The 11,117-nt window shown below is 50.8% G+C and overlaps 2 protein-coding genes across 4 annotated transcripts in view; both read left to right on the forward strand.

The window, feature by feature from the left end:
* CEP85 (centrosomal protein 85) overlaps positions 1–8,033 on the forward strand; it is a 34,900-nt gene extending 26,867 nt beyond the window's left edge. For all 3 annotated transcript variants that reach the window (XM_059376744.1, XM_059376745.1, XM_059376746.1), the window contains 5 exons: positions 599–713; positions 1,586–1,636; positions 4,315–4,422; positions 5,573–5,798; positions 6,323–8,033. In XM_059376744.1, the coding sequence (XP_059232727.1) occupies positions 599–713; positions 1,586–1,636; positions 4,315–4,422; positions 5,573–5,798; positions 6,323–6,483 (661 nt within the window). In that variant the 3' untranslated portion in view covers positions 6,484–8,033. The remainder of the gene's footprint in view (positions 1–598; positions 714–1,585; positions 1,637–4,314; positions 4,423–5,572; positions 5,799–6,322) is intronic.
* A 1,208-nt stretch (positions 8,034–9,241) lies between these two features.
* Positions 9,242–10,757, forward strand: SH3BGRL3 (SH3 domain binding glutamate rich protein like 3). Its single transcript, XM_059375532.1, has 3 exons — positions 9,242–9,427; positions 10,047–10,214; positions 10,336–10,757. Exons 1-3 carry the CDS (start codon positions 9,380–9,382, stop codon positions 10,399–10,401), a joined length of 282 nt encoding a protein of 93 aa, XP_059231515.1. The 5' UTR covers positions 9,242–9,379; the 3' UTR covers positions 10,402–10,757.
* Positions 10,758–11,117: the final 360 nt, after the last annotated feature.

Consider the following 11,117-nt stretch of genomic DNA (forward strand, 5'->3'; position numbering starts at 1 on the left):
TACATATTGGTTGCCATTTCTGTAAATGTGATGGCTGTGTTTCAATAGCCTCTTGAACCAAATCCATTTTCTAATGGGGTGGATTGGATTTCTCATCCCATATTCTATCACAGTGGCCCTGTTTATCTCAGCAGATGAACCATGATGAAAGTGATTGTGGGGATCTGTTGGAGGAGACCATTGGTTGGAGTCAAAAGAGAGGTTGGGGTTAAAGTCGACTCTGCCCTAGACTTTGTGTGCCAAGAAAAAAGGTTATTTTTGGATTTTCCAAAATTTCTGCAGTATACATGTATGACTTTTATAATCTAAATACATGTGATGAATGTTTATTTTTAAATATCAAAACAAATATAAAAGAGCTTTGGGCACATAGAGAATTGGTAGCACATTAGATAGATGCTGGCCTCTAGGGAAGGGAACTAACGCATTAGGCAGCTTGTGTGTGAAACACCCTATGTTATAACAGACCTAACATTATGCCCAGCTACAAGTTGGAAGCACCTAAGTGTCTTGCCCAAAATATACAGTAAATAATGGAATCCGGAGTCAAAACCACATCCGTCCAACTAAAATTCTTAAAGAGGTCACTGTTTTTCAGCCTGCAAGATAAGCAGAGTGTGGAGGAGGCCAGTGGAGAAGGTCCAGCCCAACAGGGAGAAGGTCCAAAGGTGGAAATGGAGTCCTGGCAGAAAGAATGTGATTCCCTTCGAAAGGTGATCGAGCATGTCCTGGGAGCAATAGAGGGCAGGCTGAGAGGAAAGAAAAGATTGTGTCCTGGGAAGGAACCATGAATTTCTGGCCCTGGGCCAGAGCTTTCCTCCCTTTTCTGAGAAGTCACCCCTGCATAATCTTTCATTTAGGGATTTATCCTTATAACAGAGTTAGGGGAGGATATGCTTCTGAACATCCAAACCAGATGCTCCAAAATGGTGCATTGAAGCTTGGTGCATTTCATTCATGTTTAGGCCCCATACAGACCTGTTTCATTGGGCAGAGTTCTAACCAGTGAGGTGGCCCTAATTCAGCAGAGAAGAAAGTCTCCAAACCTGTTGATGAGACTGATGTCAGGTTAGCAAAAAATAAGATCCAGAAATTGTTCAGAGAATACCTGAGGTCTCAGAGGACAGGAAACTGGGCCTGTTTAGGTTCTCTCCTTAGTCATTGTGACCAAAGCTATAAATAATAGCATCCATCACAGCCCTGGATAGGATAGATTTCATTAAACTGAATTTTTAGTCATGTCCTTTACTGAAGAACCAGAATATTCTCTGGTTATATATGGAATTCATTCCACTCATCAGGGTGGGATCCCCCTCCCCCGCAGTAGTGGTTATAGGTCCACACTACATTCCTGTTTAAAACTCTTTGTGAGTAGAACACAGAAATGTGAAGCTAGTTAGCTAGGACAGGGAGTCTGGATTATACTTCTGTAAGTAGAACTAAATTGTCTTCACCCTGGTTTCACTGTTGATTGCCTATAGCCAGTGGGCTACTAGCCAGACTACAGATCCTTGTGTAGCTTCTTGCAGTCCGACCTCACCATCAGCCCGTGCTTATAGCCTTCCTTGATAACTTTGCCTTTCAGATTGTGGAGAAGCAACAGCAGAAAATGGATCAGCTGCGTTTACAAGTACAGGTGAGCTGGTGTCCTTGTGATGTGGTACACAGGACTCTAGAATTTAGCCAACTCTTTATTCTGTGTCATACAATTTGCTCAGTGTTGGGAGTATAGCAAGAATGAGACCTGATCAATGCTTTTCACCTACAGTCATTGTTGGGAAGGGGTTTTAGCACAGTCTTGTGAGCTCAGTGTCATGTTACTTTGGGGGAACATGGAAGAGTCCATCAGAGCAGGGGAGGTTAAAGAAGGATTTCTGGAAATGACGTGCCTGGAAGGAGGAGGAAGAGTTAGCCAGGCAAAGAAGAAGAGCTGGATAGGTTGGTTTTGGAATTCCAGATGGAAGGAATAGTACTGATGGGAACATGGAGGCATGAAACAGAGTTTGCACACAGAGCGGCAAGCAGTTTGATATTGTCGAAGTAAGGTGGTATGAATAGCAACTGGGCTATGGGAGGGCTTCATCTTTCCAACTAAGTTTGCTTTTATTCTTTTGATAGGTGATGGGAATCTACTATAAAGATGTATTTATTTATTTCAGAGATTTATTTACTTATTTATTTCATAAGCAAGAGGAGGGGCAGAGGGAGAGAGGGGGAGAGAATCTCAAGGAGACTTCCCACTAAATGTGGAGCCTGATGCAGGGCTCAGTCCCAGGATTCTGAGATCATGACTTAAGCTGAAATCAAGAGCCAGATGCTTAACTGACTGAGGCCACCCAGGCGCCCCATGGGAATCTAGTATAGAATTTAATTTGGATGTGATGTAATTAGGTTTGCAACTCAGGCTTGAGTGTGGAAAGAAGAGTGGCATTTGGAGAGGGACAGGGCTGGAAGCTGGAGGAATATTGCAAATCCTGGTACAAGGCAGCATAACGAGGAGATGTGAGGGAACAGATTTAAGTGAATTTTAGAAGGTAAAATTGAGAGGAATCAGTGATTGACAAGATGTAGGGAGTTAAAGAATAAGGAAAAATTAAAGATGACTCTTGGTTTCTATTCTTGACCAGAGTATGTGTGTGTTGGGTAGGGGGATGTTCTTAATTGGATTCTCTCAAGAAATCCTAGGTAGGTATAAATTAAAAAAATCTTAAAACAAAACAAAACAAAAAAAGCAAGCAAAATATCCTAGGTAAAGCAGGTTCACTCAGTTTGTCTTTGGATTCCAAAAAAGATTTTCACATCAAAACAACTGAAATACACTCACTCTGAGAACAGCTCAAAGCTGCAATTCTGCCTTTGCCATCATGTGGGTCAGGCTGTGTCTGTCTAGTTCCCCTATTTCAAGTCCTGTAAGGATAGTCAAGCCTAGTGAGTGTTTATACCCATATAAAATCCCAGATTCTTGGTAGAGTTTCTAATGGATCTCAGATACATTTCCTGGAACCCACAGGTTCCACAAAGGTTGAAAAAGCCCAACACTTAAGTGGTACATTTACCCATGGTGAAATTCCTCAGGCAAATTAGGGTTTATCAGGTGAATTTGCTGGAATTGGATAGATTCAAAATGGCTGCCTAGGGTATTTCATGGCGATGAGATGTTCTTCTTTGGCAGTTACATTTTTTTATTAATACAAAATTGAAAATTCAGAAAACTTTTAAATACTTGATTCAAATAAGTTTCAAAATTGGGGGAGGGGATTGGAATGAATAGAATGAAAGGCAAAAAAATAGCAAACATAAATACCTCCCTCTCCCTGACCCTGAACATCCCTACACAAACACACTCTCTTCCTCCCTCCCTCCCTCCCAACTAGATTAGGTGCCTGTGGGAGCGCTCTCCTTCCCTTTATCTCTGTCAGAAGCATGTAGTATACAGTATTCTCAAGGGCTTTGGCTATGAGCTCCTCAAAGACAGGTATTGTTTGTATCCTCAGTATCCTCAGTGAGTGTCACAATAACTGCTCAGTAAATACTGAGCTGAACTGAATGGATATTTCCTGCCCTCAAGAAAGTTATGGGGATGGGGCGCCTGGGTGGCTCAGTAGGTTAAAGCCTCTGCCTTCTGCTCAGGTCATGATCCCACGGTGCTGGGATCAAGCCCCGCATCGGGCTCTCTGCTCAGCGGGGAGCCTGCTTCCCTCCTCTCTCTCTCTGCCTACCTCTCTGCCTACTTGTGATCTCTCTGTCCAATAAATAAATAAAATCTTTAAAAAAAAAAAAAAAGAAAGAAAGTTATGGGGGTGGGTTGGAATCACATGCACAGCCAGCGAATGTACAAAAGAACCATGACAGAGGTATGAGTAGCAGGGAGGAGGATCTGATTTGCAGATCTGGGCCTTGAAGATTTCCTGGGTGACAGGCAGGGAAGAGTAGCCTGCGCAAAGGGGAAGGAGAGTACACAACAGCATTGGAACTGGAGCCTTTGGGAATGAAGGCTTCCAGTCATTTGATGTGACTGGAGTGGAGGCTGTGGGGAAGGTAGAAAGAGATACGGCTAAAAAAGAAGGTTAAGGGCCAAACTGGCCTGGAATGCCTTGCTGAGAAGCAGGCCTCTAGTGAGTTCATGGTCAGCGACTACAGGAGGGTTTCAAAGGGAAGTAGCAAATCAGGGCCATTCTAAGGTCGTCTCCCAGCAGTGTGTGTGTGTATGTGTGTGTGTTTATGGTGGGGTGGGGCTTTACTGTGTAGTCCAGGCCAGAGGTGATACCGTCTGAACCAGATTTGCTGCTACTCCTGTGTAATCCTACCATTCAGACCCTAGAGCAAGAAGTGGCTCAGGAAGAAGGAACAAGCCAGGCCCTGAAAGAGGAGGCCCAGCGGAGGGAGACAGCTCTGCAGCAGCTACGCACAGCGGTGAAGGAGGTGAGCGGCATCAGCTTCGCTGCTGGGTACTGCCTCCACGATCCTGATTGCTCTGTGAACCAGCCCCCCATCCCTACTTCCACAAGAGCCCTCATGTCTGACAGTCCCTCCTGAGGTTTTTGGCAGAAGAATGGGAAGGGACATTGCACTATCCTTTATATTAAGGGAATATTAATAATAATATTAATATTAATCTCATCTTAGAATGGCCATAATTACCCAGGAATGCTTTTTGGATGTGAGAAGTCTGTCTCTCTCCCTTTGTCTTTCTGTAGCCCCAGGTTTGTGGGGTTGGTGGGGAAGGGTTCAAGAAGACTGAGAGCTTGGTGTCCTCATGGAATAAACAGAGCTGTCAGCAAGGGGTGACCAAGTTCACTGACCTACAAAGGAATCTCCCATCTGGGATTGTCACATGGCCCAGTGAGGGTGAAGGGCTGGGACTGGAGAAGGAATTGTATTCAGTGTCTTTAAATCAGAATAGAGGTAGGGAGGGGAGAATGGGTCAAGGTGTTAAGGGAGAGGGAGGGAAGGAGACCTGGACATACATGAGTAGCTGGTCTTTATAGAGAAGCCTGACTCTACTGAGGTGAAGGTGTGAAAAGGCAGGCAGGACACTTCTAGCACTGTGTTCTCCAGCTTTCTGGTTTCTCCAACCCCCACCCAGTGGCTGGCTGCTAGCTGTATTGTTGTCTTTCTTGCCCCCTTTATTCCTCTCACACACTCTGATCAGGCTGGCCGGTGGCCACTTTTGTCAGGGTGGCAGGGAGAGATTGAAACCAGTGTCTCCTCAGATTTCACAGTTCACGTTAAGCCTTCTCTAATAGCCTGGTTAACAGAGTTGGCTGAGGGACTGGCTTCAGATAGAGTTCCGAGGGGCGGGAGTATCTTCTCTGGTTCCTGAACAGAAACCTGGAGGCTGGTGACTCAGAGTCTGCTGAGGAGTGGTTTCCTCTCCAGTGCTGGAACCCTACAGGCCCGACCTACCTGCGGGAGAATTTAGGCCCAATTTTGGGATTGGGGGAGTGCTAAGCCTGTTGGTAGGGGTTTAGGAGGGGGTATCACCTGTGACTCATACATAGCCACACACAGGTACAGATATTCTGCCCTGCCCTGGGCGTGGTTTAACATGTTTGCCCATCTATCTGCTCAGCTTTCAGTGCAGAACCAGGACCTGATTGAGAAGAATCTGACACTCCAGGAACACCTGCGCCAGGCCCAACCAGGGTCCCCGTCTTCACCAGACACAGCCCAGCTGGCATTTGAGCTGCACCACGAGTTGGCCAGTTGCCTTCAAGATCTGCAGGCTGTCTGTAGCATTGTGACCCAGAGGGCCCAGGGCCATGACCCCAATCTCTCCCTGCTCCTGGGCATTCACTGTGAGTCTTCAGGCTGGTCTGGGACGCAGGGAAGAGTGGCTTTCATTCTCTTGTCACCCCCCACCCAACTTTCCCATCAGTTATGGTAATGTGTGAACTAGGCTTTGTAGGCCTGGTCACTGCCCGCTGTAGAGTCAGGCTTCTCTATAAACACTAACGTGTTTAGCAGAATAGACAGTAAATCTGTTTTGGAAACAGATTGGATACCTGAATGCAGAACAAACAAAAAATGGCCCTGAGGCAGCAAGTTTTTAGCCCACTATTCCATTTGCTTTTGTAAAAGCATGCTGTGTCCTGGGATACCTGGGTAGCTCAGTGGATTAAGCATCCGACTCTTGATTTTGACCCAGGTCTTGATCTCATTCAGGGTCATGAGTTCAAGTCCAGCATGGAGCCTGCTTGAAACAATGTGCCATGTTCCCAGATCATGGGCCTCAGAGAACTACTTATCCTTACTGTCCCCTTCTATGAAAGCACCTCCTAACTGACTCACTAACATTCTCTTGAAATGCTCTCCTACTCAGCTGCACATCACCCGGGGACTCAGCTGGATTTGCAGAAGCCGGATGTGATCAAGAAGAAACTAGAAGAGGTTCAACAGCTGCGCCGTGATATCGAGGACTTAAGGACCACCATGTCAGACAGATATGCCCAGGATATGGGAGAAAACTGTGTTACACAGTGAAGAATGCTGGGGGTGGCACACGCTCTGTTCCCCCAGGGAAGATCTGGTCTGTTGAGCACCAGTCTGCCAGGTTCTGCCCTGACAATCTCTTGCCTCCTGTCTGCTGCTATTCCCAGAGAGAAGGGGTGGAGTGGGTTAAGAACCTGCGTCTGGGGCGGTGGGCTTATTAAGGAACGGTGTGAACGGTGCCTACCCTGCCCACACTGGCTTTGCATTGTTGGATTGCATTTGTCCTGTCATTGGATTTACCCTTTGAGGGTGAGTTACTAATTAACTGCAGGTTACCTGATAAGTCCTCACAGACTGTTCCAGCCCCTGGCTGATGTCAAAGTTAAACAGGCTGCTCAATTCCCTTTTCCATCCTCTGGGATGGATCTGTATTCATTCCCACTCCATACCTTGGTCCCGCTGATGGCAGAGTTCAGTAAAAGGGCCTGGAAAGTCTAAGTACCAGTCATGATGGCCATGTGAGAATTCTCAGGCCAGTAGGCCAGCCTGCCTGGGATCTGAGCTGGCTTTCTTGGGTGTTCTTAGGCATGGTCCCACTGCTGCTTCCTCAGGTGTCTCTTCCTCACAGACACCTCAGGGTGATCTGTTTATTAGCAAAATACCCACTAGAATTGGCCTAAGGATTCTATCCAGGTCTCCTCCATCTGTGCTGTCATGCCATTTTGTAGGATGCGCCACTCTCCAGCTGCCCTGTCCTTTGGGGGCCTGGCCATGTGGTTAGCATAGCTCCCTTCTCTTTTGTTCTCAGGCCAGTCAGGTAGCCCCCTTGCAAACTCTTCTTTATGGTTCTGGATTTGAGCAGGATTTTCCCCTAGAATACCACGGGGCAACTGTCAAAAGCTGCTTGCCTCCTCCTCCTGGTGTCTAAGGGCTGGCGCCCAGCCCTGACTTGTGCCTCTCTTTTGTTTGTGGGCAGGGTCCTTTCCTTTTCTTGCTCTGCGGCTTCTTGAGAGTTCAGAGTACCCAGTATAGTTTGGCTCTAAGGTATAGCTTGTTTGCTGGGTTTTGTTTGGGGCCTTTGGACCCTCTGCTTTCCGGTTTCTCTTGCCTCCTCATTTAGGGGGCATCTCTCAACACAATTGTTCATATCTGGTTGTTGGGCTGGCCCCAGACCTGCGCTAGATCTGGAGCCAGGCCAGCCAGGGCCTTGGAAGGGTGTGCAGGAGCAGAGCAATCCCAGAGCCAGCCACCAGGAGTTTGTTGGTAAGCCTTGAGCAGTTAGAGAAGCATCCTGAACCTCACTCTTGGGTCTGAATGAGACTCCTTAAGTGTTTTTACAGATCTGTGTCTTATTTATGGAGTGATGTATCCCTTCCATTCAGAACAGCCCCACCCAGCCGTCCTCCTCAGCCTCTGGGCTCCTTCCTGCCTCCTAAAAGCAGAGCTGCCTGGTTGGTCTCCACCCTGTTTTGGGAGCCCAGCCACCATGCTCACGGGTATTTTTCCTCAAAGTTTATAAGCAGTTATTTATATGAATCCTTGTTATGTCAACTCGTTTGTATTGCCTATTTTGATTACAAAATAAAATATTTAACAAACTCTTCAGTTTTCCATCACCATCACCACCATCCCTTACTCCACCCTTCATTTTGGCTTGTTGGGGCCAAGGGCTGGGTGTTCAGCCAAGTTCCCCAGATGGCAGCAAGGAGGAACCTTTGGCAGGTCTAGTCTCACGGCTGTTTCTACCACTTCCGCTCCTCTGTTCTCTGTGGGGACAAATAAGAGCTCTTCCCACACGACTTTCTATTGGGTGAAGTTGCCCGAGTCATTGAGCAAGTCTGTCATTGGAAAGAGTTTCCGTAATCATCTGAGAGGAAGTCAGCTGCCTCTAGGTTGCTGTGAGGTGGCGGCTTCTCTGGAGCCAGGCAGGGCACTGTTTGCTTTAGGGCGCTGGGGTTATCTTCCTGGGCTGCCATTCAAGCCCTGGACCTGGGGAGGACTTGTGAGGGGAATCCTGTCCCACCCCAGCCAGCCAGCCAAGCCTCCAGATTTGGACTGGTTGCTAGAGTCTGCTCTGTCTGAACCCCTTCCCATTTTTTCTGGGAGCAGGAGCAGCTTTAGAATGCCATCTGGAGTTGAGGTTGAGCTAGGGCCACCCTAAGATCATCTGTGGGTATTTCACGAGGGTGGGCCAGGCTCTCAGGAGTGCTGGCCAGCCTCTGCCTCCACCCTTTCTAGAGCTAGCAGCCTCTTACCTTGGCCTCCATCTGGTGCCTTGAGGGTGTGGCCCTGTCTCTGGCCACCACCCTTCCTTGTCTAAACCTGCCTGAGTAGAGAGGAACTTTGGGGGAAATCTCCTGGGGGGGAGGGGAGGTGCTGTCCCTGTTTTGGTGTGCCACGGGGTTACCCAGGTGTGAGTGTCACCCTGGGGACTGTGGGAGGGGGTTCCTTAGAGTGAGGTCCCCTAGCCAAGGCACTGTACGTTCCAAAACGGCCCAAGCCTTCAAAACTCTGAGCTGGGCTGCGCTATCGTGGCACCAAGGGGTGGATGGCTGGGTGCAGCTAGCTCGGGGGAGGCTGAGGAGGCGCCTTTGCACACCCTCACCCTCCCCTCCCTGGCCTTTCCGGCCACCCGGGCTACTCCCCAGCCTCACACTGAGCCCCAGATCTGGGGAAAGCCGTAGGGGGGGCCTCGCTGAGCCCTGGGGTCCTTGGCAAGCCCGGCCACTGAAGGGGGAGGGGAGGGGGACAGCGGCGCGCAGGGCGGGGTCGCGCAGGCTCCGCCCCGGCCGCACGCCTACCCGTGCCGCCCATTGGTCCCGAGAGCGGTGACTCGCGGGCTGAGCAGGAAGGAAACCGCTCCCGAGCGCCGCGGCGTCGTCTTTAGGCCGTGCAGCTCCCGCTACAGCCGTCCGTCCGCCTGTCCGCTTGCCCGTCCACCCGCAGCATGAGCGGCCTTCGCGTCTACAGCACGTCGGTCACCGGCTCCCGCGAAGTGAGTGCACGCCTGGGCCGCGCTGGCGGCCGGCGCAGTCTGGGCGCTACGGCCCGGCTCCCGAGACCCACCCCCAGGGCGGGGGCAGGACGGGGGGCGGGGGGGTGACGAGGTGCGGGGCTCGGCCTCTGGGGTCCGGTCCCGAGGTGGACTCCGGACTCGAACCCCTCTTTTGGGCATCCTGGAGCCTTAGCAGCCCCAGCGCGAGCTGCCCACGCCCATCCCGTTGCTCCCACACGCACTCCCTGCAACCCCACTACCACCCCATCACGTCCTGATGGTGCCCTTCGTCTCTTCCAATTTGTGCGTACCTGGGTGGGGGTGGCCCCTTACCAGCCTCCACCCAAGCGTGCCTTGCCTTCCCCTCGCTGAGCTCCTCTCTCCCCCGCCCCCCCCCCGAACTTTATCCCACTTTCCTTCTTCGTCTGACTCTCCTCCGCATGGTGGTCCCTGTTCTCCTGCACCACCGCAAGCCTGACTCATCGTCCTAACTCCCTAGTGGCCAGAACTCTGTGGAGGGTGACAAAAACTACTGGCCACAGCCGCTTTCTTTCTGCCCGGGGTTCCCTCGTCAGCCCTCCAGTCTGCTCACTAACCCCTGCCCGCCCTCTACCCCCAGATCAAGTCCCAGCAGAGCGAGGTGACCCGCATCCTGGATGGGAAGCGCATCCAGTACCAGCTAGTGGACATCTCCCAGGACAACGCCCTGCGGGATGAGATGCGAGCCCTGGCGGGCAACCCCAAGGCCACCCCACCCCAGATTGTCAACGGGGACCAGTACTGTGGGGTATGGGCCCCGGGGGCTGGGAGTGGGGAAGTGTAGGAGGACTTCTGAGTCAGAAGTCAGAGTCAGACCTGAGACAAAATGCCAGCACTCAGGTGACCGCCTCTCCCCTCCCCTCCCCTAGGACTATGAGCTCTTCGTGGAGGCTGTGGAACAAAACACACTGCAGGAGTTCCTGAAGCTGGCCTGAGCCCGCTGGACTCCCGTCACCACATGCCCCCCAGCCACCGCCCGGCCATGAAGGACCTTATGACCAACTCCCTGTTATCCTAAAACCTTCTGACCTTGGAATCTTTCCCCCCAACCCAAGCCCCTTCTCCTCCCCTCCCTGTTCAAAGGCAACATTCCTTACCCACTAGTTTCAGAAATTGTCTTAAGCAACAGCCCAAGTGCTGGCTGTCCTCAGCCAGGCCCTGAGGCTGCCACCCTGCCTGGCCCTAGCTGATGGGTGCCTTTGCTGGTTCCATTAGCCAGGGCTCTGCCAAAGGCCCCGCATTCCCTGTCCTGGGAGCACCCTAGAGACAATTAAATGTCCCATTCCACTGACAGCATGTCTGTTTGATATGACCTGGGCTCTTGCTCTGAACGAGGCTGGTAAACGGGACGGTGCTGAGCTCCTGAGGGCAGCTCACCTGAGTGGTCTCCCGTGTGGCACCCGTGTGTGTGATTGTGCATGTCTGTGGGTGTATGTCTGGCACATGCATACCCATGCAGACCTGTGTTTCTGGAACCAGTGTGGGTGGGTCACCTCCTGATTCACACGCAAGGGATGGTGTCCTGACACACCTGGCTTGGTGAGTGTGGCACATCTGTGTGCCAGCTGGTAATGTGGCTGTGTCATGTGGCCGCTGACCAGGGCTCCAACAAACTGGCCCTGAGTGCATGTCTCATGGAAGTGGGTTCACC

Source organism: Mustela nigripes, chromosome 14 (assembly GCF_022355385.1).
Source record: "Mustela nigripes isolate SB6536 chromosome 14, MUSNIG.SB6536, whole genome shotgun sequence".
Lineage (NCBI taxonomy): Eukaryota > Metazoa > Chordata > Mammalia > Carnivora > Mustelidae > Mustela > Mustela nigripes.